Genomic DNA, 27,658 nt, shown 5'->3' with positions numbered 1-27,658 from the left:
ATTTTATTTATATACCGCTTTTCCACAGATCAAAGCGGTTAACAAAATACATAAACAAAACGAGAAATATATTAACGAATATACACTAATAAGTCATCTTTTACCTTAACTGAATACAGTAAGTTCAAAATTAAAAATGACCTGAATAGACTTGAAAGCTGGGCCAAAGCTAACAAAATGAAATTCAAAATTGCCATGACAATTTTGGCAGAAAGATTAAAAAATGTATTAAAAGACTGGATTCACGAAGATCAAAATGGATTCTTGCTTAAGAGACATATGAGGAATAACTTAAGGAATATAATCAACTTGATTGAGTATCATGAAAAAAATCCAGATAAAAAACTACTATTACTTTTTCTCGATGCGCAAAAAGCTTTCAATATGGTGAATTGGCAGTACATGTTTAAAGTTCTAAATGAAATGGACATTGGAGGAAACTTTTGGATAAAAAAAATATACACTAAGCAGGAGGCCAGGATGGTGATAAATGGAGAGAAAACAGAAGCATTTCCCATATATAAAGGTGTTAGACAAGGATGTCCCTTGTCTCCATTGTTATTTTTGATAGTAATCAAGACTCTCCTTATCCAAATAAGAGAAGAGAAACACATAGAAGGAATAAAGGTCAAAGGATGGGAATATAAAATCAAAGGTTTTGCTGACGATTTGGTTCTTTCACTGAGCAACCCCATGGAAAATCTTAGCCCGCTACTAATAAAATTAAAAGAATATGGTCTATATTCAGGATTCCAAATCAATAAAGACAAAACAAAGATGTTGTCCATGAATATTTTTGAAGAAGAACAAGAAAGGATAATAAACGAAACAGATTTTTAAATGGTAAAGAAGGTAAAATATCTTGGGATATGGCTTACTACAAAAAATACAGATTTATTCAAAAATAATTACGAGAAAATATGGATTGAAATTAGAAAAGACATGATGAGATGGAATAAACTAGATCTCTCCTGGTTTGGAAGAATGGTGGTTATCAAGATGATGGTACTACCTAAGATGTTGTTCCTGTTTCAAAATCTATCAATTCTAACAAATTATGCCCCTTTTCAAAAATGGAATAAAGATATGTCAAATTTCATTTGGAAAGGAAAAAAAAGCCAGAATCAAATTGAAGTTGCTTCAAGATTCAAAAGAAAGAGGGAGTCTTGCGCTACTTAATCTAAAGTTATACTCTTATGCTGCAACGCTAACATGGATATTGGATTGGATAAGATTAAAACAGATCAAAACAATAAATTTGGAAGGTGCAGGACTGATTTATGGATTACATGGATATCTATTCTACGAAAAAGATAAAACAAACAAGGAATTTACTAATCACTTTATAAGGAAGGCATTATACAATGTATGGAATAAAATAAGAAAGAGATGGTTTCCCCAAATCCCCTTATGGGTTTCTATAAACGAAGCTCTATTCAAAAATGAAAAGTTAACATGTGAAAAATGGCCAACTTATGAAGACCTGACCAAATTAGAAAACAAAGAAGATTAAAAACTGAAGATCTGTAACTGGTTCTTATATAGAAGAATAAAAGAAAGGTTCAATCAAGACATGAAAACAAGTGGAATAGGAAAAGGAGAATTGGAATTTGAAAAAAATTATATTACAAGAGGGAACTCGAGATTTCAAAAATTTATCAGTTATTATTAAAACAGAAAATGGAAGAGGAAAATATTAAAAATTGCATGATCAGATGGGCCCAGGATTTAGGACAAAATATTCAACTGGAACAGTGGGGAAAAATTGGACAACAAGACTAAAGTACACAAAAAACTACACCATACAAGAAAACCTCTTCAAAATGCAATATAGATGGTATATCACACCAGAAATAATATCTAAAATGGTTAAGAACTCTCAAAACAAATGCTGGAAATGTATGAAAGAAAAAGGAACCTTAATTCATTGCTGGTGGAAATGTAAAAAAGTAAATCAGTTCTGATCAGAAATACATCAGCGGATCCAAAATATCTTAAAAACAAAAATAATTAAAGATCCCAAGATGTACCTCTTAAACATGATAGAAGATAAGGATCTTGAAAGGAAGTATGGAAAATTAATATTCTATATGATCTGCGCTGCCAGGATACTATTGGCCTCTGTGTGGAAATCAGATCAAATTCCTGATATAGATATGTGGACAATTAAGATATACGAATACATGGAGATAGAGAAATTAACGAGATGGATTAACAAAAGTCCAATAAACAAATTCAAGACAGATTGGGAACCATGGATAAATTTTCTGAAAGAACAAGAAGGAACCTACTCAAATGCTGCTTTGATAACATTGGAAAAGCGGGGTAAAAATAAACTTTTATTATTTATTATTATTATTAATTATTATTTATAATTAAGCAAATGGAAAAGAAGGTATGAAGTTAAGAAAAGAAAAATCGTTTCACTTGAAAACAGTGGACAATAATTAAAAATAAATATAGATTAGTATGGAGGAGTTTATTAAGTTGAAACGATCAAGAAATAGATTGTGATATTTAGTCTTATATTTATAAAGAAGGCTGGAATAATAGGGAAAATAGAAAGCGATAAAATATTGTTGTTGTAAATACGACCTTGATGGAAATTCGAGGAAGGATATAAATAGAAAACCCTAATACTACGATTTGAAACATTTTTAAACAAGATGTATTTTATAATTTGAAAGTTTAATAAAAATATATTTTAAAAAACACAAAATGAAATTCAACACGGAGAAATGTAAGGTAGGTACCCCGGGATACGAATTGATCGCGTTACGAAATTTCCGGGATACGAAAAAGTTAGATTGGAAAAAACTGTTCCGGGATACGAAGGTTTTTTCGGGTTACGAAATTTTTTTCGGCGCGAAATTCAAACGCGCGGCTTTCCAGCGCTAACGGAAAAGCCTTTTCGGGTTGCGAAATGCATCGGGTTACGAACGGGGCGGCGGAACGAATTAATTTCGTAACCCGAGGTACCACTTTGGGCAGAAAAATAAAATGCACAGATATATGATGGGGGACACCTGGCTGAATGAAACTACGTGTGAAAGGGATCTAGGAGTCCAAGTAGACCACGAGTTGAACATGAGTGAACAGTGCGATGCGGCAGTTAAAAAGGCCAATGCAATTTTAGGCTGCATCAACAAAAGTATAGTGTCTAGATCAAGGGAAGTAATAGTGCCACTGTATTCTACTTTGGCCATGCCCCACCTGTAATACTGTGTCCAGTTCTGGGCACCACAATTTAAAAAGGACATTGAGAAACTGGAGTGTGTCCAAAGGAGGACGACTAAAATGGTGAAGGGTTTGGAAACCATGCCCTATGAGGAACAACTTAGGGAGCTGGGGATGTTTAGCCTGGAGAAAAGAAGGTTAAGAGGTGATATGCTAGCCCTGTTTAAATATTTGAAGAGATGTCATATTGAGGAGGGAGCAAGCTTGTTTTCTGCTACTCCAGAGATCAGGACAATGGAACAATGGATGCAAGTTGCAGGAAAAGAGATTCCACCTCAACATTAGGAGGAACTTCCTGACAGTAAGGGCTGTTTGACAGTGGAACAAACTCCCTCGGAGTGTAGTGGAGTCTCCTTCCTTGGAGGTCTTTAAGCAGGGGCTGGATGGCCATCTGTCAGGGATGCTTTGATTTGGATTTCCTGCATGGCAGAATGGGGTTGGACTGGATGGCCCTGGCGGTCTCTTCCAACTCTACGATTCTATGATTCTAAGTTAAAACAACCCACATTAACAATAAATAAATTTCTACACCTCCAATCTGTCACACAACTATCTAACTACCTAATTCAATACTAACATGCCAAGATTTAACATTAAAACAATTGAAACAATCAAAGAGTCTACTAATTACATTCCCATCGTTTCCAAACACTCAAGCTCTAGCAAACAGTAAGAATGGGAGTTGGTAGATCACTGTGGACACCATGTTACATTTACTGAGAAGCTGTAGCAAAACTAGATAAGCAAAATGGAGAACACTAAGTACTGGTAGTGTAAGTGAAAAAAAAATCAATCTTGGAGTATGACTACCATATGCAAGCTGAAGCCTCTTGATTTGGGGAAGAAGACCCACTGGGGAATACATTAGAAAGATAACAGTAAATGTACATGATTGCAATGATTGAAACATTTTACAATTAGATTTATTTAATCAGTGAACAAGAAATTAAGGACATATTTCCCTTTTAGGACTCTGTGTGTTTTGATTTATTACTGTGCAAGAGAATGAGAAACAAAATATCAGAAACATTCTCATCCAGTTAGTTCTAACAATTATTTGTTTCAAAAATATCAATGTTGAATGTTACATAATTCATTTAAATATATGTGAATATTGGTTTTAAAAAGCAGATGACAATTCAATTGAAATTCTTTTCTAGGTGGACAGCCATAGTACATATTCTGAACTCCAGAGTAAATATCTTTTGAGAAATGGCTGACTTTTATGCATAGCTAGTGGGGACTTCCAGAAAAGTAATGTATGTGGCTATCCACCCAAACCTGTGGGTGGAATCATGTGGCCCTCTAGATGTTCAGGAACATCACTAATGGGATGCTGAAGATGCTGAGACCCTGGGGGGGGGAACCACTGCTTCCCAAACACCTGTCTTTTTGGCAGAAACAGGTTGTGGTGTTTACCTGCATCCCTTCAATATGCTGGAGATGGTGTGACTGTGACAAGGCTTAGGGGAGGAGAAAGGAGAGGCCTAGGAGTTTTTTAAAAAGTAATTTTACAATTTTAAATTTAATTTTTTTAAATATATATATTATTTTAAATTTTTCTTTAAAATCATCACATCGTAACCAATTTTCACTTTAATGATATGGAACTATGTACACATAAATTCATTTAGGTTGTGCGTATGATATTGTAATTTAAAAGTATAATTTTAATTTTGCTAGTTATTTAGGTCACAATTACTACCATTATATTCAATGATATATAGGAATTACAATTTATGAGTAACATTAGTACAAAAAACATTACTAAGGATTCCGTATGATGTGGTATGGGCAGAGGTCAATGGGGGATTGACACCATGAGTTACTTCACCAACTGACCTCAACCCTAGTGATACCACTGTAGATGTTTTTTGACTTCAAGTCCCAGTTGCCTTAGCCAACATAGCCAGTGGAGAGCATGAACATGATAGTTAATCTCTCTTTTCAGTACAAGTTAACAGTGGCCATATTCCAAATTATAAGAACATCTATAAAGCAAAATTTCACAGTATTTTCTGTTTAAACAAAACATTGAATAACTCCTGCGGTCAGATCCAGACTTACTCAGATTTAGAGTAGATCCATTGAAATCAGTGGGATATTAATAGCAAACTTAAATCTTATTGATTTTATTAGGTCTACTGTAAGTGTAAATAAGCTTAGATTCAATCCTTTGTGTAAGGCAGTATAAAATCATATAGAAGGAAGTGTTGTATCTGTATCTTTGGAATCTTGATTACTGGTAAAGGAAGAGAGATTTATGAGTTACAGAAGCAGAGGTCCTGCATGTGGTTTGATAGGAGCTGATGCAATTCAGGGAAGAAATCTTTGGAAAGAGCCAAATTTGGCAGTCCAGTTCTCTTTTAACATAAGTTCCTATGGGACATTAGGCTCTCAAAGATAATATCTAAGTACTTCATAAGCTCACCAAAGAATCTGTGCCCCAATTAGATAGTTGCCTGTACTTATGCTCCAGTACATACTGTTTCTCTGATGACAGAGATTGTTGCCTAAGGAACAATTAGATCGGTAACCTATTCTCAAACATGGCCATATTCCTAACCTTATAAACCTGCTTGGATGATAAAGTTTAGGAAGGTAGTCTGTTTGTTTATTGATGGTAGAAAAGTTATTTGTTGAGAGAACAAATAAACATTATTATGATCATCTATTGAAAGATATTTAAGTGTAATTACCAAGATATTGTGACAGCGGATGAATAAATTAGTGCAAATACAATAGGACTCAGCCCTCTGACAGACAACACTATAACCTCCAGAACAGATAAAGGAATATACTGTAAATACATAATTAAAATCTACTGTTTATGAAATATACATAATTATGTGACTACACAATAGCAAAGCTACCTATAAACACATAAAAAATGACCAGGTATTGGTGTCACGAAAAAGAATATACTGTTTACAATATGCTTGTGCAGTTACAAACATAAGACAATTGATTCCACAATCTTATCATTTATCCTCAAACATAATAATCCCTAGCAATAGCAATAGCCAACTACATTTCTATACCACTTACCAGTGAAGTAGCACTTTCCAAGTGGTTTACAATGAGTAAGCCAATTACTCCCAACAAGCTGCATATTCATTTTATCGACCTAAGAAAGGATGGAAAACTGAGAGGACCTTAGCCCTGCCTAGGATCGAACTCACAGCCTTGTGGCTGCAGTATTGGCATTTAACCACTGTGTCACCAGGCCTCCGTTGAGATCAAACAATGGCGCGTTACAGACAGCTCCCTTGCGGAGCAAAAAGAAGCCCAAAAATGGCGCTTCTTTCTGCGCCCCAGAAGTGGCGCCGCAAGTGCCCAATGGTGCTTTCAAGTACTGTATAGTGAGCCTGCGCCATACACGGGCTCCGTATAGGTGGCTTTCAGCATACGCTGAAGCTGCCTGGGAAATGAGTGCACGCCTTGCGCATGCAAATTGCCGCGCAGCTAGCATGAACTCCATTATATCCAGTGGGGTCTCCGAATGACGCACGTAGCCACAGGGCAAGCAAGATCCCTATTGGATATAATGGGGCTCAAGCTTATGCATTTTTTGCCTTACGCGGGGGGTCCAGAACGGATCCCCCGCGTAAAACAAGAGCCCACAGTACAGTGGGCCCTTGGTATCCACTGGGGTTTGGTTCGAGGATCCCCCAAGGATACCAAAATCCATGGGTGCTCAAGCCCATTAAATACAATGACATTGTCGCATATATGAAATGGAATTTATGAAGGTTTGCTTCTTTGAATTATGTTTTTTGAATATTTTCAAGATATGAATAAAGAATCCATGGATAAAGAATCTATGTATAGGGAGGGTCGACTAACATGACAGTCCTTCTTTATCAGTCACAAGGACTGCGTTTATATGTAACTGACACCTAAACTAGTAAAAACAGACAATATAGTGGATATACATTTTAAACTGAATCCTTGGAGCACTAAGTGAGATTACTTGCACATTCAGAACTCCTCAGGAATAAAAATAAATATTCCTATTCTCCTTAGCCCCTGCAGTGATTTCATATCAGGTATGCTGGCACTCTATTCTTATTTGTCCTAATCCTCTTTACCATCATAGATGACTGCAAGCAATAACCATATAGAATTACTACATTTCACACATAGTATAAGAAAATTGCCACACTTATTACATATTCCAAGTGGTCATCCCATTATTAATGGCTAATACCATAAGACTACTTTAATGAATAAAGAACTTAAATGTAATGCTCACATTTTACAAATCACAGAGTAGAAAAAATGCGTGCAATCTCATGTTGGTGATAGAAGGTAAAGGTTTCCCCTTTGACAAGGTTGTTGTGTCTGACTGTAGGGGGTGGTGTTCATCTCCGTTACTAAGCTGAAGAGCCAAATGTCAAATATAACTCTGTGATCAACTAGCCAGCATGACTACACAGAACATTGTTACCTACCTGCCAAAGTGATACCTATTTACATGCTTCCAAATTGCTAGGTTGGCAGAAGTGGCACTAGTGATGGGAGCCCAATCCATCACACAATACTTGTGACTGAAACTGCTGACCTACCAATCTTGCAGTCGCCAGAGTCAGCGTCTTAACCACTGATAGACGCTATGGTTTATATACATCCTGATCCTCAGTGAGATATGGTGTATATATTTACAGTATATTTTTTAATTCATTCTGGAAGTTCTAGTGTTTAGTTTGAATAAATTATAAAGATAATTTGATAATGTTATACAAGTTGAGACTCCTTTATCAGGAATTTTGAAATATGAAATATTTCAAAAACCAAAACTTTATTTCAGGGCTATCTGTGGCCCAAAATGCACCGGCCAAAAGAAAAAGAAAAAACAGCAGCGTCTGGCTGCTTTTGGGGTATGGAGTTCATATGACGGATGTCCACAAAGTGTCTAGAAGCCACTCCAGCACTGTGATCTAGTCCTTTGGACCAGATAAAAAAAGAGTGAAAATTATCCACTCCTGGCGGTGTTGGGTTGGGACTGCAGCAGCAGCCTGCTTTGGAAATGGGCTGTGTGGTCACCAAGGTCCTGGTGTGATCATGGCCGGAGTGGCCTGAGGTAGCTCCAACAAGGCCATCTGCTTCACCCCTGAGACAGTTCTTGGTGTTTTTGTTGTAAGTTGTGTAAATTTACAATAAACGTAAGGTAAAGTCTTTTGGTAAGATAAGGAAAACTTAAGGTAGAGTCATTTGAATTTTTAGTTCATGTTTTAAAAAATTGAAAATTGTTACATGATTAAGACTTGAGGTAGATGGGAAAATGAAATCATTCTATTACGTCTTCCACTTCCTCCTCTTTGGTGGGTTATAGACCGCCGCTTTGAGGCGGTCTGCCGCCGCCGCCGTTTGCTCAGTAAGGGAGCCGTCGCAGCCACACCACGCGGCTCCCTTACGGAGCAAAAAAGAAGCTCCAAAATGGAGCTTCTTTCTGCGGCACCTCTATGACGTCGCAAGGCGCCGTGACACGTTCGGACACACAGCGTCCGATACGTAAAGATGGCGCCGGCCATGTGGAACGGCCGGCGCCATATTGTACGGACAGAGTCCATATTAGACCCAGGGGCGTCTAGAAGAGACGCCCCTTTTTTAAAATGGGACGTCCTGCGGACGTCCCAAGTGCCGGTTTGTAACCGGCCTGTCTTCTTCTTCTTCCTAATCCTGTTAAGCTTAGAAATAAGACACTGATATTCTTGTTTTATTTCCTGATATCATGATCATTCAATTTCATTGTACATCTCGGTATGTGTTAAAAGCAAGTCACATAGTCATGCTTACAGTACTGTTATTAAGCTAATAATGATTTTTTTCAGGAAAATAAAACATTTTTTCCTGAATTATTCAATCGCTACAAGTCTTTACAAAACCATAGTGTTTCAGATGGCAGATATGTTTATATTCTTTTTTGTTTGTTATGTGCCTTCAGGTCGTTTCTGACCTAAGGCAACCCTATCATGAGATTTTCTTGGCAAGATTTGTTCAGAGAAAGTTTACCATTGCCTTACACATCACAACATTAGTCTCCAGTACTTGTGAGACTAAGGGGAAAAACAGGCAGCCTCGATGGAGCTCCTATTTGGGGTGGGGAAAAAGCCACCCCTTTGCCTCTGGACCATGCCCCCAAGTCGCCCGGAAGCTGCCTGGCATGTAATCATCGGTGTGACGTCTGGGCAACTTGGGGGTGTGGTGCATATAAGAACCACGCCTCCAAACCAGCTTGAAGTTGTCTGTAGAAGCTAGTCTGTTTTGGGCCTAAAATATTTGAGGAGCAATTTATCATAGCTTTTTTAAAAGCCATTTATTTATGTTAAGGTTGTTTTTTTTCTTCCTTAAAGGAACATTCAGGCATGCAACCACTTTGGAGCAAGTTTAAAATAAAAATCATTTCTTGTTATTGCTAAATAGTTAAATTGCTCTTAACTGGTAGCATCTATTCTTGCCTACTTTAGTATCACCTTCTTTTTTATGTCCTTCATAGCAGCTTTAAAAGCAAACATAAGCAGATTATCATCCTTACTTTCATGATCTGAAAGGTTTGACCATCTGAATTCTGTTGTTAAAGGCACAATATAATCCCAGGCTGTGTTTTTGTTTATCATTTTAATTTGCTGACAAGTACAGCAATGTATGTGAAATAAACATTTATTTTCTTCTGAAAGATTTTGTGTGCTGTTTCTCGGGTATATAGAAAATTACTCATATTTAATTAAGCTTCTGTAAAGCCAAAACCCCTATTTACTTTCCTGTTGTTATAGGTGATCCTGATCTGAAAGACAAAGAGGACCAGTTTGGGAGAACTCCACTCATGTACTGTGTCTTGGCAGATAGGCTAGAGTGTGCTGAAGCTTTGTTGAAGACTGGCATAGATCTTAATAAAGTTGACCATACTGAACGGACAGCTCTTCATCTTGCTGCTCAAAAGGTAACTAAGGTGCGTTACAGATGGGCAAAAAGTACGTACTAGGTACATACTAGGGTTAGGAAAGGGCATCCTTTCTGGATGCCCTAACCCTAGTACGTACCTAGTATGTACAAAATGGTGGCGCCCATTCTATATGGGCACCGCCATTGGGACATCACAAGCGTGCCGCCTCCAAATGGAGCGGTGCAGAAGTGACTTCCTGGCGCCATGCGAGGGCGCCTGGGGCACGCTTTCCACGGCACCAGAAGGAGCTCCGAAACAGATCTCCTTCCAGGTTTGTGTCGCTGGTGCAGCCTTTACACGGCTGCGCCAGTGACACAAATGAGAAAGGGGCCAAGTGGCCCCTTTCTCTTCGTCCCCGCCGCTGTTGGGTGTCCTTTCCCCGCAGCCTGGAAAGCGGCGGATCGGGGCCTCAGAGGCTGTCGCTGTGGCAGCTGAGGCCCCGATCCGACGGGGAAAGGGGCGGGAACAGGCTGCCCCAAAAGAGCGGTCTGTAAACCGCCTCAAAGTGCCCAAAGGAAAGTTAAATAGGCCAGAATACCAGTAACCTTGTAGCTAATTGTACCACAAAAAATTCACTTGCTTTTCTCATAGAGTACAATCACCTTGGGAAGAGTGTGTGTGTGTGTGTGTGTGTGTGTGTTTCTTTTGAGACAATGCGATAATGGTTGCAGAGAGCCAAGGCTGTATCTGTTTTTAAACACTTTTTGCATTCTCTTTCCTTTATATTTCATGTTTGACTATGCATTATTCATATATTAGTGCATCTTGGAGAACATGCTCATTTTATAGAATATGACAGAAGCAATGGTTACACTGAGCACAAAAAATAGTAAAGGCAAAGATTGATTCTGTTGGTAATTTGGACAAACTTCAGTGGGGTGCTTCAAATTAAGTGTATTTAGGATATTTGCCTTTGGCCATATTTTCAGATTATAATCAAATACGGTGTGCTCGCTCCATAAGCAGGCGCACCATATGCGGCTTCCTGTTTACGTGGAAGCCACATCACCATTAAATGAATGGTGCACCCACATGCTGCAAGCACATGCTGCACCGCCACGGGCACAAGCCCCATTATATTGAATGAGACTTAAGCTTACGCAGGATCTGCCTTACACAGGGGATCAGGAATGGATCCCCCATGTAAGTCAAGGCTCCACTGTAGTCTGGTTTTTAAATGATTTTTAACATAGCTATCAAAGTAGAAACAGCCATGTGTCAGTCTGGTTTGTATCTGTATTATTTATTTTTCTGGCTTTTTGAAAAAAAATGAAGTTATTATTGAAATATTTTAAGTGTACTATTTAAAACTGTACTTACTTGCAATTTTTTTAAAATCCAATTTTAAACATTATTTGGAGATTCTAAAATTGTTTTAGCAAAATAAGAACTTGCTATTTAGATCTAGCACTTCTTACTAAGTATTAAATATTTTTTTAAAAAAGAAAATGAAAACTTGGACATGTCGCCAGAAAACATTTGGGACAACATGAAGGCCGTGATAGGAGGGATCATTTTCAAAGAGAAGACAAAGCTATGAAAGATTAAAGAACATAAAATGTTAAATTCTGGAATGGAAATTCTGGGATGGCATAACTCACAGACACATACCTCATAAACAAGACAAAGTAATGCTAGAAAAAATAAGAAAAGGGCCAAACTGGTGGCCTTAGATTTGAATGAAACACAAACTGTGCTGATCCTAACTAGAAGAAAATATTTCTGAGTAGGGAAACAAAACCTCATGACTTCTTTATATGGCAATCAAAAAGTGATCAATTCTAAGGGAACTTGTTTGATTAGATGTAAATCAGGAAAAATATTTAACCTCCCTGAATAATGTATTTCAGGAATTCATAGAATATTATGATCTTTATAAATTAGACCAACTTTCCAATTTAAACAAGTGGTTTTTTGAATAATTTAAAGATTAATCCTTTAGATAAACTAGATAAACATGACTTAAATTAGTTCATCAGAAATGATGAAAAAAATATTACACTGGGGCTCACTATCTGTAGGCTTGCCATCTACGGATTTAAGCATCTGCAGATGCCAAGCCCCATTGTTCCCAAAGGTGGGATGTGTGTGGCCACACTCATGTCATGCTGGCATTAGGGACAATAGGACTTTTAAGTCCCATGTTTTTTCGTTTTCTGCAGGAGGGTCTGAACAGATCCCCTGTGGATACGAAGGTCTGACTGTATAAAGTATATAAAGTTTGGCAAATCGCCAGGTACTGATAAGCTGACATGGAAATTTTATGAAGTTTCATCAGAATTATTAATATCCAAGTAAAATAAACTGTTTAATTATCTTATGAAAGGGAGAAATATACTGGATAGCTGGAGAACATGTGAACTAAAACCATACCTAAACCAAATTATTATGCCAGTGAAGTTTCTGGTTATAGACTAGTTCCTATGATAGTTTTGGCCTATCATATACTGTCTATATTCATGTATAAGTCTAGAAATTTTAGTTTAAAAAGTGACTCAAAAACATTTGGTCGATTTATCTATAGATCAGTGTAATACTGTACATTAATTCTTCTCAAAATAAAAGGCACCATCTCCTTCTCGGAGTAAAGTGGTGAAAGGCAAGAGCTTAGTCCATTATGGGGGGCAACTAAGAGAAGCATTGACCCCTTCTACTCTCTCTGCCGCGTCATGGCTTCTGACATTATTGAATACCTGGGCGGGGAGATGGCAGCAGTAGCAACTCTTTGGCACTTCCCCTTAAAGGAGCACCAAGAGGAATTGGGCTTTGAAGGATTTGAATAAGATATTTGTCTGTGTTTGTCAGCTTACCTGGGTTAAATCAGGCAAAGATGTTGCATTAAAGTTAAAAACTATAATCACTACTAGTTGCCATTTTCTTTGCTTTGCCTTTTCATCCTTTTTGACATATGCACTTTTTCTTACCCTCCCCCCCCCCACACACATCATACAGCTGTAATTTACTGTAGTTCCCTCCTCATCCATCCAGCCTTTAGGGTGAGCATAAACAGTAATGCCTGCTGGAATTTTGTAAGTTTTTGGCATCATTTTCCTCTGGTTCATTCTTGACATCATTTGTTAGAGGAAAAGATGGCAAAATGCTAACAGGGGACAGAGAAAAGGCAGAATTACTCAACACCTTCTTTGCCTCAGTGTTCTCAGAAAAGGAAAAGGGTGCTCAGCCTGAGGATAATGGATTAGAGGACAGAATAGGGGAATTTCAACACAGAATAAGTAAAGAGATAGTACAGGAATATCTTGTTAATCTAAATGAATTTGTCTCCAGGACCAGATGAACTACATCCAAGGGTATTAAAAGAACTGGCAGATGTAATATCAGAGCCATTGGCAATAATCTTTGAGAACTCCTGGAGAACAGGAGAAGTGCCAGCAGACTGGAGGAGGGCAAACGTTGTCCCCATCTTCAAAAAAGGGAAAAAAGAAGATCCCAACAATTATTGTCCAGTTAATCTGACATTTATACCAGAAAAGATTCTAGAGCAGATCGTTAAACAGAGAGTCCATGAACATCTAGAAAGTAATACCATAATCACAAAAAGTCAACATGGGTTTCAGAGAAAGAAGTCATGCCAGACAAATCTAGGCCCTGTCCAGATGGACCCTTTGCGGTGTGTCCACGATGTGCTAGGGTTGCCTTGGGGCAGTGAGTGCACACACCCCGCAACCCTAGCACGCCATGCACGTGCCGCAGTTGCGCAGCGCCATACATATGGTGCACGCAACAATTACGTCGCAGCTGCGCTGCCTCTAAACAGCGCTGTGCAGCTGTGATGTAACAAAGCCGTCTTTGGCGCTTTGTGGCGCCGCAAACAGGAGCTGCCTTTGGGAGCTCCTTCTTCAGTATGTACTTACAGTTTGGTCTAGATTTTGTCCTACATTTTGTCCTGTGTTTGAGTGGACAATTATGGCAACCCTAACCCCGCCACAATCTCTTTTTTAATATAAAATTACTAGCTTATTAGATGAAGGAAATGCTGTGGCTATAGTATATCTAGATTTCAGTAAGGCTTTTGACAGGGTTCCCAATGACATTCTTGCAAACAAGCTAGTAAAATGTGGGCTAGACAATGTAACTGTTACGTGGATTTGTAATTGGTTGACCGGCCGAACCCAAAGGGTGCTCAACAATGGCTCCTTTCATCCTGGAGAGAAGTGACCAGTGGGGTCCCACAGGGCTCTGTCCTGGGCCCAGTGCTGTTCAACATCTTTATTAATGATTTGGATGACAGAATTGCGAGTATACTTATCAAATTTGCAGATGACACCAAATTAGGAGGAATAGCTAATACCCCTGAGGACAGGATCAAAATTCAGAATGACCTTAATAGATTAGAAAGCTGGGCCAAAGCTAACAAAATGAATTCCAACACAGAGAAATGTAAGGTACTGCACATAGGGCGGAAAAATGAAATGCATAGATATAGGATGGGTGACACCTGGCTGAATGAGACTACGCATGAAAGGGATCTGGGAGTCCAAGTAGACCACAAATTCAACATGAGTCAACAGTGCGATACAGCAGCTAACAAGGTCAATATGATTTTAGGCTGCATCAACAGATGTATAGTGTGTAGATCAAGAGAATAGTGCCACTCTATTCTGCTCTGGTCAGGCCCCACCCGGAATACTGTGTCCAGTTCTGGGCACCAGAATTCAAAAAGGATGTTGAGAAACTGGAGCATGTCCAAAGGAGGGCGACCAAAATGTTGAAGGGTCTGGAAACCATGCCCTATGAGGAACTACTTAGGGAGCTGGGGATGTTTAGCCTGGAGAAGAGAAGGTTAAGGGGTGATATGATAGTCCTGTTTAAATACTTGAAGGGATGTCATATTGAGGAGGGAGCTAGCTTGTTTTCTGCTGCTCCGGGGACTAGGACCCGAAGCAATGGATGCAAGCTACTGTACAAGAAAAGAGATTCCACCTCCACATTAGGAAGAACTTCCTGACAGTCAGGGCTGTTCAACAGTGGAACAAACTCCCTCGAAGTGTAATGGAGTCTCCTTCCTTAGAGGTCTTTCAACAGAAGCTGGATGGCCATCTGTCGGGGATGCTTTGATTTGGATTTCCTGCATGGCAGGGGGTTGGACTGGATGGCCCTTGTGGTCTCTTCCAACTCTATGATTCTGTGATCCTCAGTGTCCCTTTACTACAAGCGGTTTCTCACTCTGCTACTATTATTCCCCGTCAGCTATACTGGCCCTAGCTGTTCAGATTTGGGGTGAGTAGGAGCGATCATAGAATCATAGCATCTTAGAGCTGGAAGAAGCCTCAAAGACCATCCTCAATATGACATCTCGACTATTGCTTGAACATCCACAACAGTAAATGTGAAGAAGCAGAGGAGACAGAAAATCAACTGCTTTGAGGAAAAATGACGGGCAGTGATTGTTTATGTGGCATTTAAGAGTCTTACAGATAGAGTAAAGTGACCAGTGTGTTTTCCTGCTCCTACAGCTTTGTTTTTATATTTTGTCCTTGAGGCTTCTCCCTTCAAAAAGCCTTTCAACAAGTGGTAGTTAATAGAAGATAACACAAGAGGAAGAAACTAGGAATTCATTAAGAAGATTAAAGCAACCAAACTAAACAAAGGTTTATCTCCAATTAATAAGAAACAGGAAGGAGCTGTGTGTATTTTTATTTGTTTATTTATTTATGGTATTTATACCCCGCCCTTCAGCCCTAAAGGCTATCAGAGTGACTTACAATTATTATTTTTAATTAGACAGTTCTCTGCCCTCAGGCTTTCAATCTAAAAGACACAACACAAAAGGAGAAGGGAATGGTGGTGGGAAAGGGGGTGAGGTCCAGTCGTTATTCTTTCCCTCTGAGGCCTGGACCAAGACAGATGGACTAGAGGGAGGGCTCTCTTTAAAGAAACAGTCACTTTGCTGGTAACTTTACTTTTAGAACTCTTAGAACATTTTAATTTTAGTTTAAGCCTAATTGCCAAGATAATGAAAACTAGCTATACTCATGTATGATGTAAGAATAAGTGTAGTGGTCCTACTATGAAAGATGGTGGTCCTCACAAGACAAGGATATAAAAATCTGGGCACTTCACCAATCAGTATGAAATATCCCATAAGTAAAAACAAGATACAAATAAAGAAAACAAAACAAACTGAAATTTCTGAGCAATTCTCTCCGGTGGTTAAAATAAATGACCCAGGTCCTTAACTGCCTTCTGACACAGTGTTAGATTGGACCTTTGACCACAGACAGATTCTGTTTGATCCATATAACAAGGATGAGGTTAACCTGGCAGAGGAGATCGTTTTTGCTGAAAGTAACAAAAATGACATCTCTCTACCGGACTGGAGTAATGGAACCATTTTTAAATCCCTGTAGCATAACAATGCTATTAATGTAACAAAGGACGTTTCAAATCAAAGTATAATGCCACATGAGATGAAGAATCCAGAACATTTAACAGAACTATTGGTCATGCTATAAATATGAACAAAGATTTACAATCAATCAAGTCCTGTCTCTCCAAATGCAATGGTTTACTAATAGTTATTACTGAATTTTCAGTAAGAATGGAAACTCAATCCACAACCAAATTGCTAGTTTGTGAGGATGCTACACTACATTACAGCATGGGAAGGAGGGAAGCTAAAAAGAGGAAATATAATGGTAACAAAAAGCCCTCACAAAATAGACTTAACATACCAAAGAAAAATAAGAACATCAAGAGGTCAGAGAGAGGTCACAGAGCACAACGAAAACAGGAAAAGATGAATTTTCAAAAACTTCAATCTGCTGGATAAGAAGCCAAATACATCAAAGAACACAAAGAAAATGGGCAAATCAGGGAAGGTATAGAAAACGTCATTTAGCCCTTTTGAGAAGATCAGAAGCCAGTATCTGGTAACCATGATGACCCTATTCACCATCTGAGCAATTGCTTTTGTGCTGGTAATGGAGAATTAGAAATCCAGAATCACTGAGAAATAATACCTAAAAATGGCACACTTTATAAGGAGAAGTCACCCTCTCAAGGTGTGTATTGCCAGACCTCAATTCCCCCAGAATAATAAGAAAAGTAAGACCTGGAATTTAATTTTAGTTAAAAATAAATTGGTCATCAGTAACTACCCTAACCTTGGGGCAAGTTATCTCATTCTGCACAAAAGGATCAGCTGATGCATATATTGGATTCTGTGGCTTATGGGACTCTTACCCAAGCAGAAATTCTCCAGGTGTTTTACAAGCCTGAACTGTTATATCCTATGGAATGCACTGTGGAATCAGAGGTACCCTATATAACAAATAAACATAACAAGGTGGTGGACATGTATTACAATACCAGAGATGAGTATCAAGGATTAAAAAGGGAGTGCCCTAAGAATAATGGAGCTAGATTCCATGATGAAACTGGAGATTGGCTCAGATTCAAAAAATGAAATGACAACTGGAGGGATATGTGGAACCATTTATACTCCCTAAATTACCTGTATTTTATAGTGTTCTTTGGGTTCCTACTGTTGTAAAAATATCTTGTTTAACAAAATATTAGATCAAGTGTTTGTCCTGGAATATAACAGGGTGGAACTCTAAATCGAAAGATGGGGAGATCACTCACTTTTTATGGCAATTTGATGTAATTTTGCTCCAAGAGACGGGATGTACAACAACACTGGATTTTAATAGCTATGCTCATATGGAGTTACGTGCTACAACCCCAACCAGCAAAGAAAGACCATAAGCCAGACTTGCCATTCTGATTTCTACCACTCTCAAAGCTTCCAACAAATGCCTAACACAATGTGAACAGATTGCCATGGCAGGCTTAATAGATCTTGGCTTTATGTGCTTATTGATAGTTAATATATACATTCCTCCTATGTTTAATTGAGAAGAAACAACTTGGGAATGGGAGATATTAGAAGACTATATAGTTAAGCTAGAAGCGTAGTTCCCTAAATCACATTTGATTGTGATGGGAGATTTTAATGCTAGAATTGGGCCTGACAACAAGACTCTTTTTTCCTCCCATTCCTGGCACGTTAAGGAGTTGGAGGGCTCTGTATTCGACAATCATAGGCACTCTAAGGATATAGGAAACAATTTTGCCAGCATATGTTTTGTTCAATTGGTGGGGACCCAAACTTCGAACAACAAGGAAAATATACATACATATCAGGAAAAGCGAGCAGTACAATAGATTATGCTTTAGTTTCTCATTCAATGTACAAATGCTTAGTGAATTTCTCTGTAGCAGCTAGAATTGAGAACGAGTCTCCATTGATATTCAGCTTAAGCCTCAAAAGCAGTTTGACAATTTAGCAGTGACAATGGCCCTGGACAGACGGGCCCTTTAGCACGTAAGGAATATGTGTTAGAGGTGCCTCAGGGCGTCCTTTACAGATGCTCCCTAACACTAGCACGTATTCTGTATGTCAAAATGGCAGTGCCCTGTACAGATGGGCACCGCCATTTTGATGTGACGACTACACTGCGTTCAAACAGCATGGCACGGGCATGACATGCTCGCGCCACTATAGGGCGCCCTATTTGTGGCGCCAGAAGGCGCTCCGAAGTGGAGCTCCTTCCCGGGGAGTGCCTCGTTACCACAGCCACCAAACAGCTGCGGGAACAAAGCCAGGGAGGAAGGGGCCAAGCAGCCCCTTTCTCCCCCAGCAGCAACTCCCTGGGGTGTCCTGCGGCATGAAGCCCCAAGGACACCACTTTCCAGGCCGGGGGGAAGCGGTGTTTTGCCACTTCCCAAAGGCCTGGAAAAGTGGCGGATCGGGCCTCTGGGCTGCCGCTGTGGCTGCTCAGGCCCCAATCTGGTGGGGATTGCGGCACCTGCAGGCCACCCCAAAGGGCGGTCTGATCCCGCCTATAAGTCAGAAAAGGTTGAAATGGTCAGACAATGTGAGCAGCAAGATCTCAACTTAACTAAATTAACCACTGTACACATAGATTAAGATCTCTATTATAGAGGCGTAGGATATGTATGTAGCTTTGGAAAATTATTCTTTGCACCTTGCAGTAGACGATGGGGAGTATGGAAAAGATCTGTAGGGCTGATAGAAACATGAGGGTACCCACAGGTTTAAATAAAGAATGCTTGGAGGTAAGAGAGCTACTAAGCAAACCGTATGTTAAGTATTGTCATGGCCAGCCAAGAGCCGGACTCAGAGGATGACGAGGAGGATGTGATTACTCTAGTGCAAGGGGAAATTGAGGCTACACCAGGTGCTAATCCTACTCTGCCAGATCCCAGCTGCGATCTCCCAGCCCCAGAGGAGGAGGCTCAGCCAGGTCCTAGTGCTGGTAGGATTCCTCTTGTGGTGCAACAGCCTAGTGGTGACTCTGGGGAGGAATCATGCCTGGAGGTTCCTTCTTTTAGGCAACACAGGGCTGAGAGTGCTTGCGTGCGTAGATCCAGGAGGATTGCTGAGAGGCAATTAGCAAATCAGCCTCACTTAATGAGCAGAGAGACGCCAACTCAGTGCTGGAGTTTATTGCATGATCCTTTGGTGTGATTGCTGCCTGCACTGGTTCCATGTATCTTGACTCCTTGTTGCCTTGACTCTTGACTTCGGAACGAACTGGACTATTGCTACCTTCTGGCTGACCTGACCTTGGACTGGACTGACTATCGTGATCTCTGTATTCCTGGCTTTGGCTTTGGGCTTGCTCTCTCGTTCACTCCTTGCAAGGTTTGTGGACTGTTTCCAGCTGCATAGCTAATTACCTTGCTGAGCCATCCTTATCGGTGTGTGTTTGTTTGTGCTGGCCTCAGTCCAGGACAAGTATAGGAAGGATATTTGCCAAATCCTGCCCAAATTTATTTTATTACCAAAAACATTATAAAACTCTGATTGCAAGGAAGAAAAAGGAAATAAGATACAGGCAATGGCTTCCACTATACAAAGAAATATCAAACAGTTCTAGGCCATAGTCACAAGTATGTTGGGTAACCTTCAGGGATCACCCCAATGTAATAAACCAGCACAGACATGGGAAGCATACTTTTCCACCTTGTTTAGTGACTGAAGAGTACAATACAGGGTCATTAGAAAAACTATGCACTGCCTCTGTGAAATCTGCACCTCTGCAACTCATCAGGAAGTTAAGCTCTTAAATTCTACAATGAGATCTGGCAAAGCCCCGAGCCTGATTTAATGATGCCCAAACTTTTAAAAGCAAACATCACATGGTGGACACCATTACTGGCATCTCTGTTTACCCATATCAGCCAAACAACCCAAATAACTGATAGCTGGTCTCAAGCTATTATAATTCCTATATACAAGAAAGAAGATTAACAACCGATTTACAGAATGGATTGAGACAGAAAAATTCTCAGGAATGAATAAACTGGGTTTTGGCAAAGCAAGTCAGTTATAGATCATTGCATAGTCTTAAACCATCTGGCATTCAAGGACACATAATAACAGCCTATATGTTGGCCTTACAGATTTAAAATCAGCATTTGATTCAATATCTAGAGACAGACTTTGGGCCAAACTCCTTGTTTCCTCTATTGACAAACGCTTACTTGGGTTAATAATATAGTTATATAGCAATACCATAGTACAGTCATATGCGGATTACAGGATAACCTTACTAAAACCATCTCAGTTAAAAGAGCTGTATGCTAAGGTTGTATTCTTGCGCCCACACTATTTAATTTATATCTTAATGATCTTGTTGGATATATTTTTTCAGAGACCTTTCATCCTCCCAAATTGGCCTCAGTTAGTATCCCTTTACTGTTAAACGCAGATGATGCTGCCCTTCTTTCATTCACCAAAGTTGGCTTGAAATGAGCATTGAGAGCTTTATGGAATATTGTGAAAATAATCATTTAAATATAAACTACAATAAATCTAAAATCATGGTCTTCTCCAAAAAACACTCTATGCGCAATTAGGGCATAGCTGTTCATAAAATAGAGCAATGGGTGCCCCATTGAGCAACTGCCATTCAGAACACAACCAACAATGGTAAAGCCATTGTTAGCTTCTTTTATACTAAAGGTGGGCAACTGATACCAGCCGCACGGAAAGTATTCCAGGCTAAGGTTCTCTCACAATTATTGTTTGGATCTTAGGTTTTCTTCAGTAGTGGAACGAGCCCTGTCAGTGTTCATTAGAAAATTGTTTGCAGTGCCTAACTGTGTTCATGCAACAGCCCTACATCTTGAGGCAGGATGCCCTCCAGTTGAATGAACTGCATGGAAATGGGTCCTGGTTGAGATTTATTTTTGTAGAGTTAGAGGCTGGATATGTTTATTTGGTGCAAAGGGATACTTGTTCTACTTATCTTTTTGCGGCCTTAAAGGACAAATTGCAGATATTAGGTCTCTCAGATAAATTTCTCCTCACATTCAACTGGCCAAGGACAAAGCTGATCCTTGCTCAACAGATTAAAGATATTGACACCCAGCACCCAATTTCTGCTGCATGCACCACTTGCTCCCCCATCAGTTTGAGCCTGAGGTTCAGTTCAAACAGGGGTGCAAATTATCTAAAAAATCCAACAATTCCTAAATATAGGATGACATTCAGCAAAGCCAAATTCATTATGATTCCATCTGCTGTATTTGAGGGATGTTTCCAGCGAATTGAGTACAAGGACCACATATATCCTTGTGAGGAGGGTCTAGTAGAATCTTTATCTCATATATTCCTTTTCTGTATATTTTATAAAGATGACAAATTATGACTAAGTTGAACATGAGTCAACAGTGCGATGCGGCAGCTAAAAAGGGCAATGCAATTTTAGGTTGCATCAATAAAAACAAACAAACAAGCTTCATTTATATACCACTTCATACCGCCTAAGCCGTGTCTAAGCAGTTTACAACTGTAAGCTAATTTGCCCCCAACAATCTGGGTACGCATTTTAGTGACCTCAGAAGGATGCAAGCCTGAGTCAAGCTTGAGCCTTTTTGCTGGTCTTGAACTCGCAACTTATGGTTTTGAGTGAGTGGCTGCAGTACAGGCATTTAACCACTGCACCACCAGGGCTCTAATAAAAGTATAGATCAAGGGGGAAGTAATAATGCCATTCTATTCTGCTTTAGTCAGGCCCCACCTGGAATACTGTGTCCAATTCTGGGCACCACAATTTAAAAAGAGTGTTGATAAACTGGAGCGTGTCCAAAGGAGGGCAACTAAAATGGTGAAAGGTCTGGAAACCATGCCCTATGAGGAACAACTTAGGGAGCTGGGGATGTTTAGCCTAGAGAAGAGAAGGTTAAAAGGTGATATGATAGACCTGTTTGAAGGGATGTCATATTGAGGAGGGAGCAAGCTTGTTTTCTGCTGCTCCAGAGAACAGTACATGGAACAGTGGATGCAAGCTACAGGAAAAGAGATTCCACCTTAACATTCCTGGCTGTTTGACAGTGAACACATTTAATCAGTGTGGTGAAGTCTCCTTTGGAGGTCTTTAAACAGAGGCTGGATGGCCATCTGTCGAGTATGCTTTGATTGCGAGTTCCTGCATAGCAGGAGTTGGACTGAATGGCCCTTGTGGTATCTTCCAGCTCTATGATTCTATGACCTAAATACAGAGTAATTCTAGAGGAAAACCTGTTTCAGTCTGTAAGGGATGTGGGAATGGACAGAGATGCACTTCCAGCAGCAGAATGCCCCTAAAACAGCTAAAGTACTGTTGTAGTTTAAATACAGGAAGCTGAATGTCTTAAAATAAACCTAAAGCCAAGACCGCAATCCAGTTAAGAATCTTTGAAAAGACATGAAAATGCCTGTTCACCAATTATTTGGTCTGAATTATTTTTGATAAAGTTGGAGCAATTTTGCCAAGAAAAGGGTGCAAAATTTGCAAGGTCCTGTTGTACAAACCTGATGGAGCCTTACTCAAATGACTTACATCTGTAACTGATGCCATGACTTTCTACCAAGTATTGATTCAGTGTGATGAATAATTACACAAACAACTAGTGCCAGTTTTGTTTTTATTTACTTAACCTTTGTGCCTCAGTAAAACTGTCTTCCGCATTTACAGTACTGTATTGTGTATATCAAGTGGCAATGCCAATTAAATTCATTTAAGGTCCAAGTTATAACAACAAAATGTGGAAAAATTATGAAAGGGGAGGATACTTCTGCAAGACACTATAGATCCTTATGAAGTCAGGGTCATAAACACAACTCTTTCCTGGGTTTAACATACGGTACAATCACCTCTTTGACTTCAGGGCAAAGATTGCTGTGTACCTTTGACATAAGCCACCATAAGATGGCAGAATAATATGCAGTCCTTACTTCAAGCTCTGCTCTGAAAATTGGACAATTTTTTTTCTATCATCATTTCCTCTTAGAATTACTTTTTCATTAAGCTCTGTTAACTCTTTTGAGGGAGGACTCTCAAAAGAGAATGACGTGAAGGCCTTCTCAGTCACTTTTGTACCCTGTGGAATTCCTTTCAAGGGAGGCAAGCCCCTCTCTGCTCTCCTTTCATTGGCACATGAAGACCTTTTTATTCAAACAGAATTTTAATGAGGAACTGTTTGTAGTGGAATTTTTAATTAAGTGTGTGTGTGCACGCGCGCATGTGTGCGAACGTGCGCACTTTGTTTTTAATGTTCAATTTTTGAACGTTTGAACTTTACAAAAATTAATGTAAAGTCGAAGGCTTTCATGGCCGGCATCCATAGTTTTTTGCGGGTTTTCCGGGCTATGTGGCCATGTTCCAGAAAAGTTTCTTCCTGACGTTTCGCCAGCATCTGTGGCTGTCACCTTCAGAGAATGTTTGCCTGGAAAGGACTTGGGTATATATAATGTGTGACCTGGAAAGGCAGGAGTGAATGTGCATGTATATTGTTTTTGTCTTAAAGTGATGATTTTTCATTTAATTTTATTTTTTATTGTTAGGTTTTTAGCTGTCTTATTTTAGCTTTGTGAGCAGCCTTGGGTCCCACATCAGGAGAAAGGTGGCATATAAATGAAATGAATTAATAAATCCATAGCTTGACTTTTGATTTAAAAAAATAGATGCATTTGGTTTAATAAGAGAGATGACATTTTCAGAGCAGTTCTGCTGGTCTAGAATGTTATGTTTGTATCTATCCTTAGCCCTTTCTAATTCAAATGTTACATCATAATGGCCTGTTACAGACTGCCAAAATAAAGCTGCTTCAGGTCTCTTTGGAGGTATGCTGTTTAAATGATGCATGGGTCCTAAGAGTCCGGAGGTCGCGCCAAAGCCAGACTCCATTCCTAAGCACTGGAGTGCAGCTTTGGTGCAGCTTCCGGATTCTTCAGATGCATGCATCATTTAAACAGCATACCTCCAAAGAGACCCGAAGCAGCTTTATTTTGGCAGTCTGTAACAGGCCAATATTACCATCAGGGTTCGACTTGGGGCAAATGGGGTTCTATCCGATAGCATCCCCACAAATAGAGGTGTACGCCAGGGTTGTCTTCTGGCACCCTTTTTAATTTAATTTTTATATTAATGATGTCATCCAGGCCTTAAAAGAATCAAAAATTTTCCCAGCTACTATTCAGAATGTTAAACTTTCAGTGTTCTTATATGCCGACGCTATTGTTCTGATCTCGGTCACCTTAATCAGAATGCGCAGACTCTTGAAGAAGCTAAGTGAATACTGTACAAAGGAAATGTTAATAGTTACTCTAAAATCAAAGTTGTGGTTTTTGGTATAAAAAAAACCTTCATCAGTGGAGCCTTGAGGCAAAATCTATTGATCAACAATCCTATTACAATTACTTGGGTTTAAGATTTCAATCTAATTTGTCATGGAAAACTCATTTTGTTGCTATTAAGCTAAAATCATCCCTCTCTATAAATTCTCTGTTGAAATTTCATAGACTTCAAGGAGGTCATTTAGTAGCACCTATTATTGAGGTTTATCAAACAAAAACTGTTCCTCAGTTATTATACGGAGCAGAAATTTGGGGATACACCAGTGTCTCAAATTTAGAAACTGTTCAGAATTTATTTTTAAGATCCCTGTTGGCTGTCCCTAAGTGTACCCCTCTCTCTTTTCTGAGAGCTGAAACTGGCCAAACTACTCTTCAAGCTGGTACACATACCACTCTTGCCTTCTATTGGCTAAAAATGTTATCCATGAGTGATTCCAGGCTCCCCAAAAAATGTTTTTTAGAACAAATATCTGTTAACTCTCCAAGCTCCTGGGTATCTATAGTTAGAACAATATTGCAGAGCTATGAGATTAATGTGGACTCACTTCCAAATTATGCCATCCGTAGAGTCAAGCAACTGATTAAAGAAAACATTTATCTTGCTTCCAAATGGGCCAATCTTCTTTCACTCTCGAACTCTTCTTTTTCTTTTTGGTACCCATTGTACAAGACATTGTTTGGGTTAGAGCATTACTTTATTAATCTTACTCTGGCCCCTGCTAGAAAAGCATTTACTGCTCTAAGGTACCAATGTATGCCTTCTGCCTATTTGACGGGCAGATATAATAATACTCTCCTGTTCATCTAAGACTATGTATCTGCAAAACCGGGGAAGTGGAGAATATCGAACATTACCTTTTACATTATCCTCTGTATATATCTCCTAGACAAAGGTTTCTTGAATGCATTTTAAAATCCCTTTCCAATAGATCTTGCTTTCAACAGATTTGTGTCCTTTTGGCCGGCAACAATGTATTTGTTACTTCTATGGCAGCAAAATTTGGTTTAGCTGCTAGCAAGTTTACGATCAGTTTTCTTGATCAGAATGATGGCTAGAACCATTCTAGTTTTATGTTTTTATTATTTTATCATTTATGATGTATTATTGTTTTTTGTTGATGGGTCTCTCTTACTAATTTTACCATGTTTTATTTGTGGTTTTTGTGGCTAGGTTTTTTTTATATATACTGTTTTTGTATTTACTGTTTGGATCTATTTTATATTGTGAGGGCTTTTAGCTTATAACAATAAACTTCTATTCTATTCTATTCCTTAGCCCTTTCTATGATATTTAGGAAACACTAAACCTTCCCTCTCAAGGCACTTCTTTCTTTTCCTCAAAAATTGCTTTGACATGAATAGCACTGTATGTCAGAGATATTTACACCAGTGAAGAGATCCAGGACATCAATCCTGGAAGCCAGGTGGAGAGCATCTGGATAAAAATTAAAGGGCAGGGAAACAACAAGGATGTTATGGTGGGAGTCTACTACAGACCCCCAAGTCAGACGCAGGAATTGGATGATGCCTTTCTAGAACAGATGACCACACAGTCAGAAAGGAGAGATGTAGTAGTGATGGGTGACTTCAACTATCCTGATATTTGTTGGAAGTCAAACTCAGCCAGATCCGCAAGGTCTAGTAAATTCCTCACTTGCCTTGGAGACAATTTCATGGTCCAAAAGGTGGAAGAGGCAACAAGGGGATCAGCTATTTTAGATCTGATCCTAACCAACAAGGATGACTTGGTTAATGAAGTGCAAGTGGTGGGATCCTTAGGTGGAAGTGACCATGTTCTCCTGGAGTTTGTTATACAATGGAAAGGAGAAGCCAGGCATAGTCAGACACACATTCTAGACTTCAGGAGAGCAGATTTCAGTAAACTTAGAGAAATACTGGGTGCGATCCCATGGTCAGGAATACTAAAAGAGAAGGGAGTTCAAGATGGATGGGAGTTTCTCAAAAGGGAGATACTGAAGGCACAAATTAAAACAGTTCCAGTGAGAAAGAAAAATGGGAGATGTCGCAAGAACCCAGGATGGATGACAAAGGAACTTTCAGCTCATCTAAATTTTAAACGGAACATGTATAAGAAATGGAAAAATGGGGAAATCACCAAAGAGGAATTCAAACAAATAGCTAGCAAGTGTAGAGATAAGGTCAGAAAAGCCAAAGCACAGAATGAACTCAGGCTTGCTAGAGAGGTTAAGAACAACAAAAAGGGCTTTTTTGGATATGTCCGCAGCAAAAGGAAAAAGAAGGAAACGGTAGGGCCACTCCGTGGAGAAGATGGCAAAATGCTAACAGAAGAAAGAGAAAAGGCAGAATTACTCAACACTTTCTTTGCCTCAGTCTTCTCAGAAAAGGCAAAGGGTGCTCAACCTGAGGATAATGGAGCAGAGGGCAGAATAGGGGAAATTCAGCACAAAATAAGTAAGGAGATAGTACAGGAATACCTGTTTAACCTAAATGAATTTAAGTCTCCAGGACCAGATGAGCTACATCCAAGGGTATTAAAAGAACTGGCAAATGTAATATCGGAACCATTGGCAATAATCTTTGAAAACTCCTGGAAAACAGGAGAGATCCCAGCAGACTGGAGGAGGGCAAACGTTGTCCCCATCTTCAAAAAGGGGAAAAGAGAGGATCCCAACAATTATCGTCCAGTTAGTCTGACATCAGTACTAGGAAAGATTCTGGAGCAGATCATTAAACAGAGAGTCTGTGAACATCTAGAAGGCAATGCCATAATCACAAAAAGTCAACATGGGTTTCAGAGAAACAAGTCATGCCAGACAAACCTG

At 39.4% G+C, this 27,658-nt stretch overlaps 1 protein-coding gene across 4 annotated transcripts in view; it reads left to right on the top strand.

Annotated features, from left to right (window-relative positions):
• Window positions 1–27,658, top strand: part of INVS (inversin) — a 109,796-nt gene that overhangs the window by 14,930 nt on the left and 67,208 nt on the right. For all 4 annotated transcript variants that reach the window (XR_006104760.1, XR_006104759.1, XM_042476595.1 and 1 more), the window contains exon 3: window positions 10,014–10,180. Coding sequence is in view for 2 of the 4 variants with exons in the window: in XM_042476595.1 (XP_042332529.1) it covers window positions 10,014–10,180 (167 nt within the window). In the remaining 2 variants the exon portion in view is untranslated. The remainder of the gene's footprint in view (window positions 1–10,013; window positions 10,181–27,658) is intronic.

This window comes from Sceloporus undulatus, chromosome 6, assembly GCF_019175285.1.
Source record: "Sceloporus undulatus isolate JIND9_A2432 ecotype Alabama chromosome 6, SceUnd_v1.1, whole genome shotgun sequence".
NCBI lineage: Eukaryota > Metazoa > Chordata > Lepidosauria > Squamata > Phrynosomatidae > Sceloporus > Sceloporus undulatus.
The sequence above is the reverse complement of the archived record's forward strand: the minus strand, read 5'-3'. Positions and strand labels throughout refer to the sequence as shown.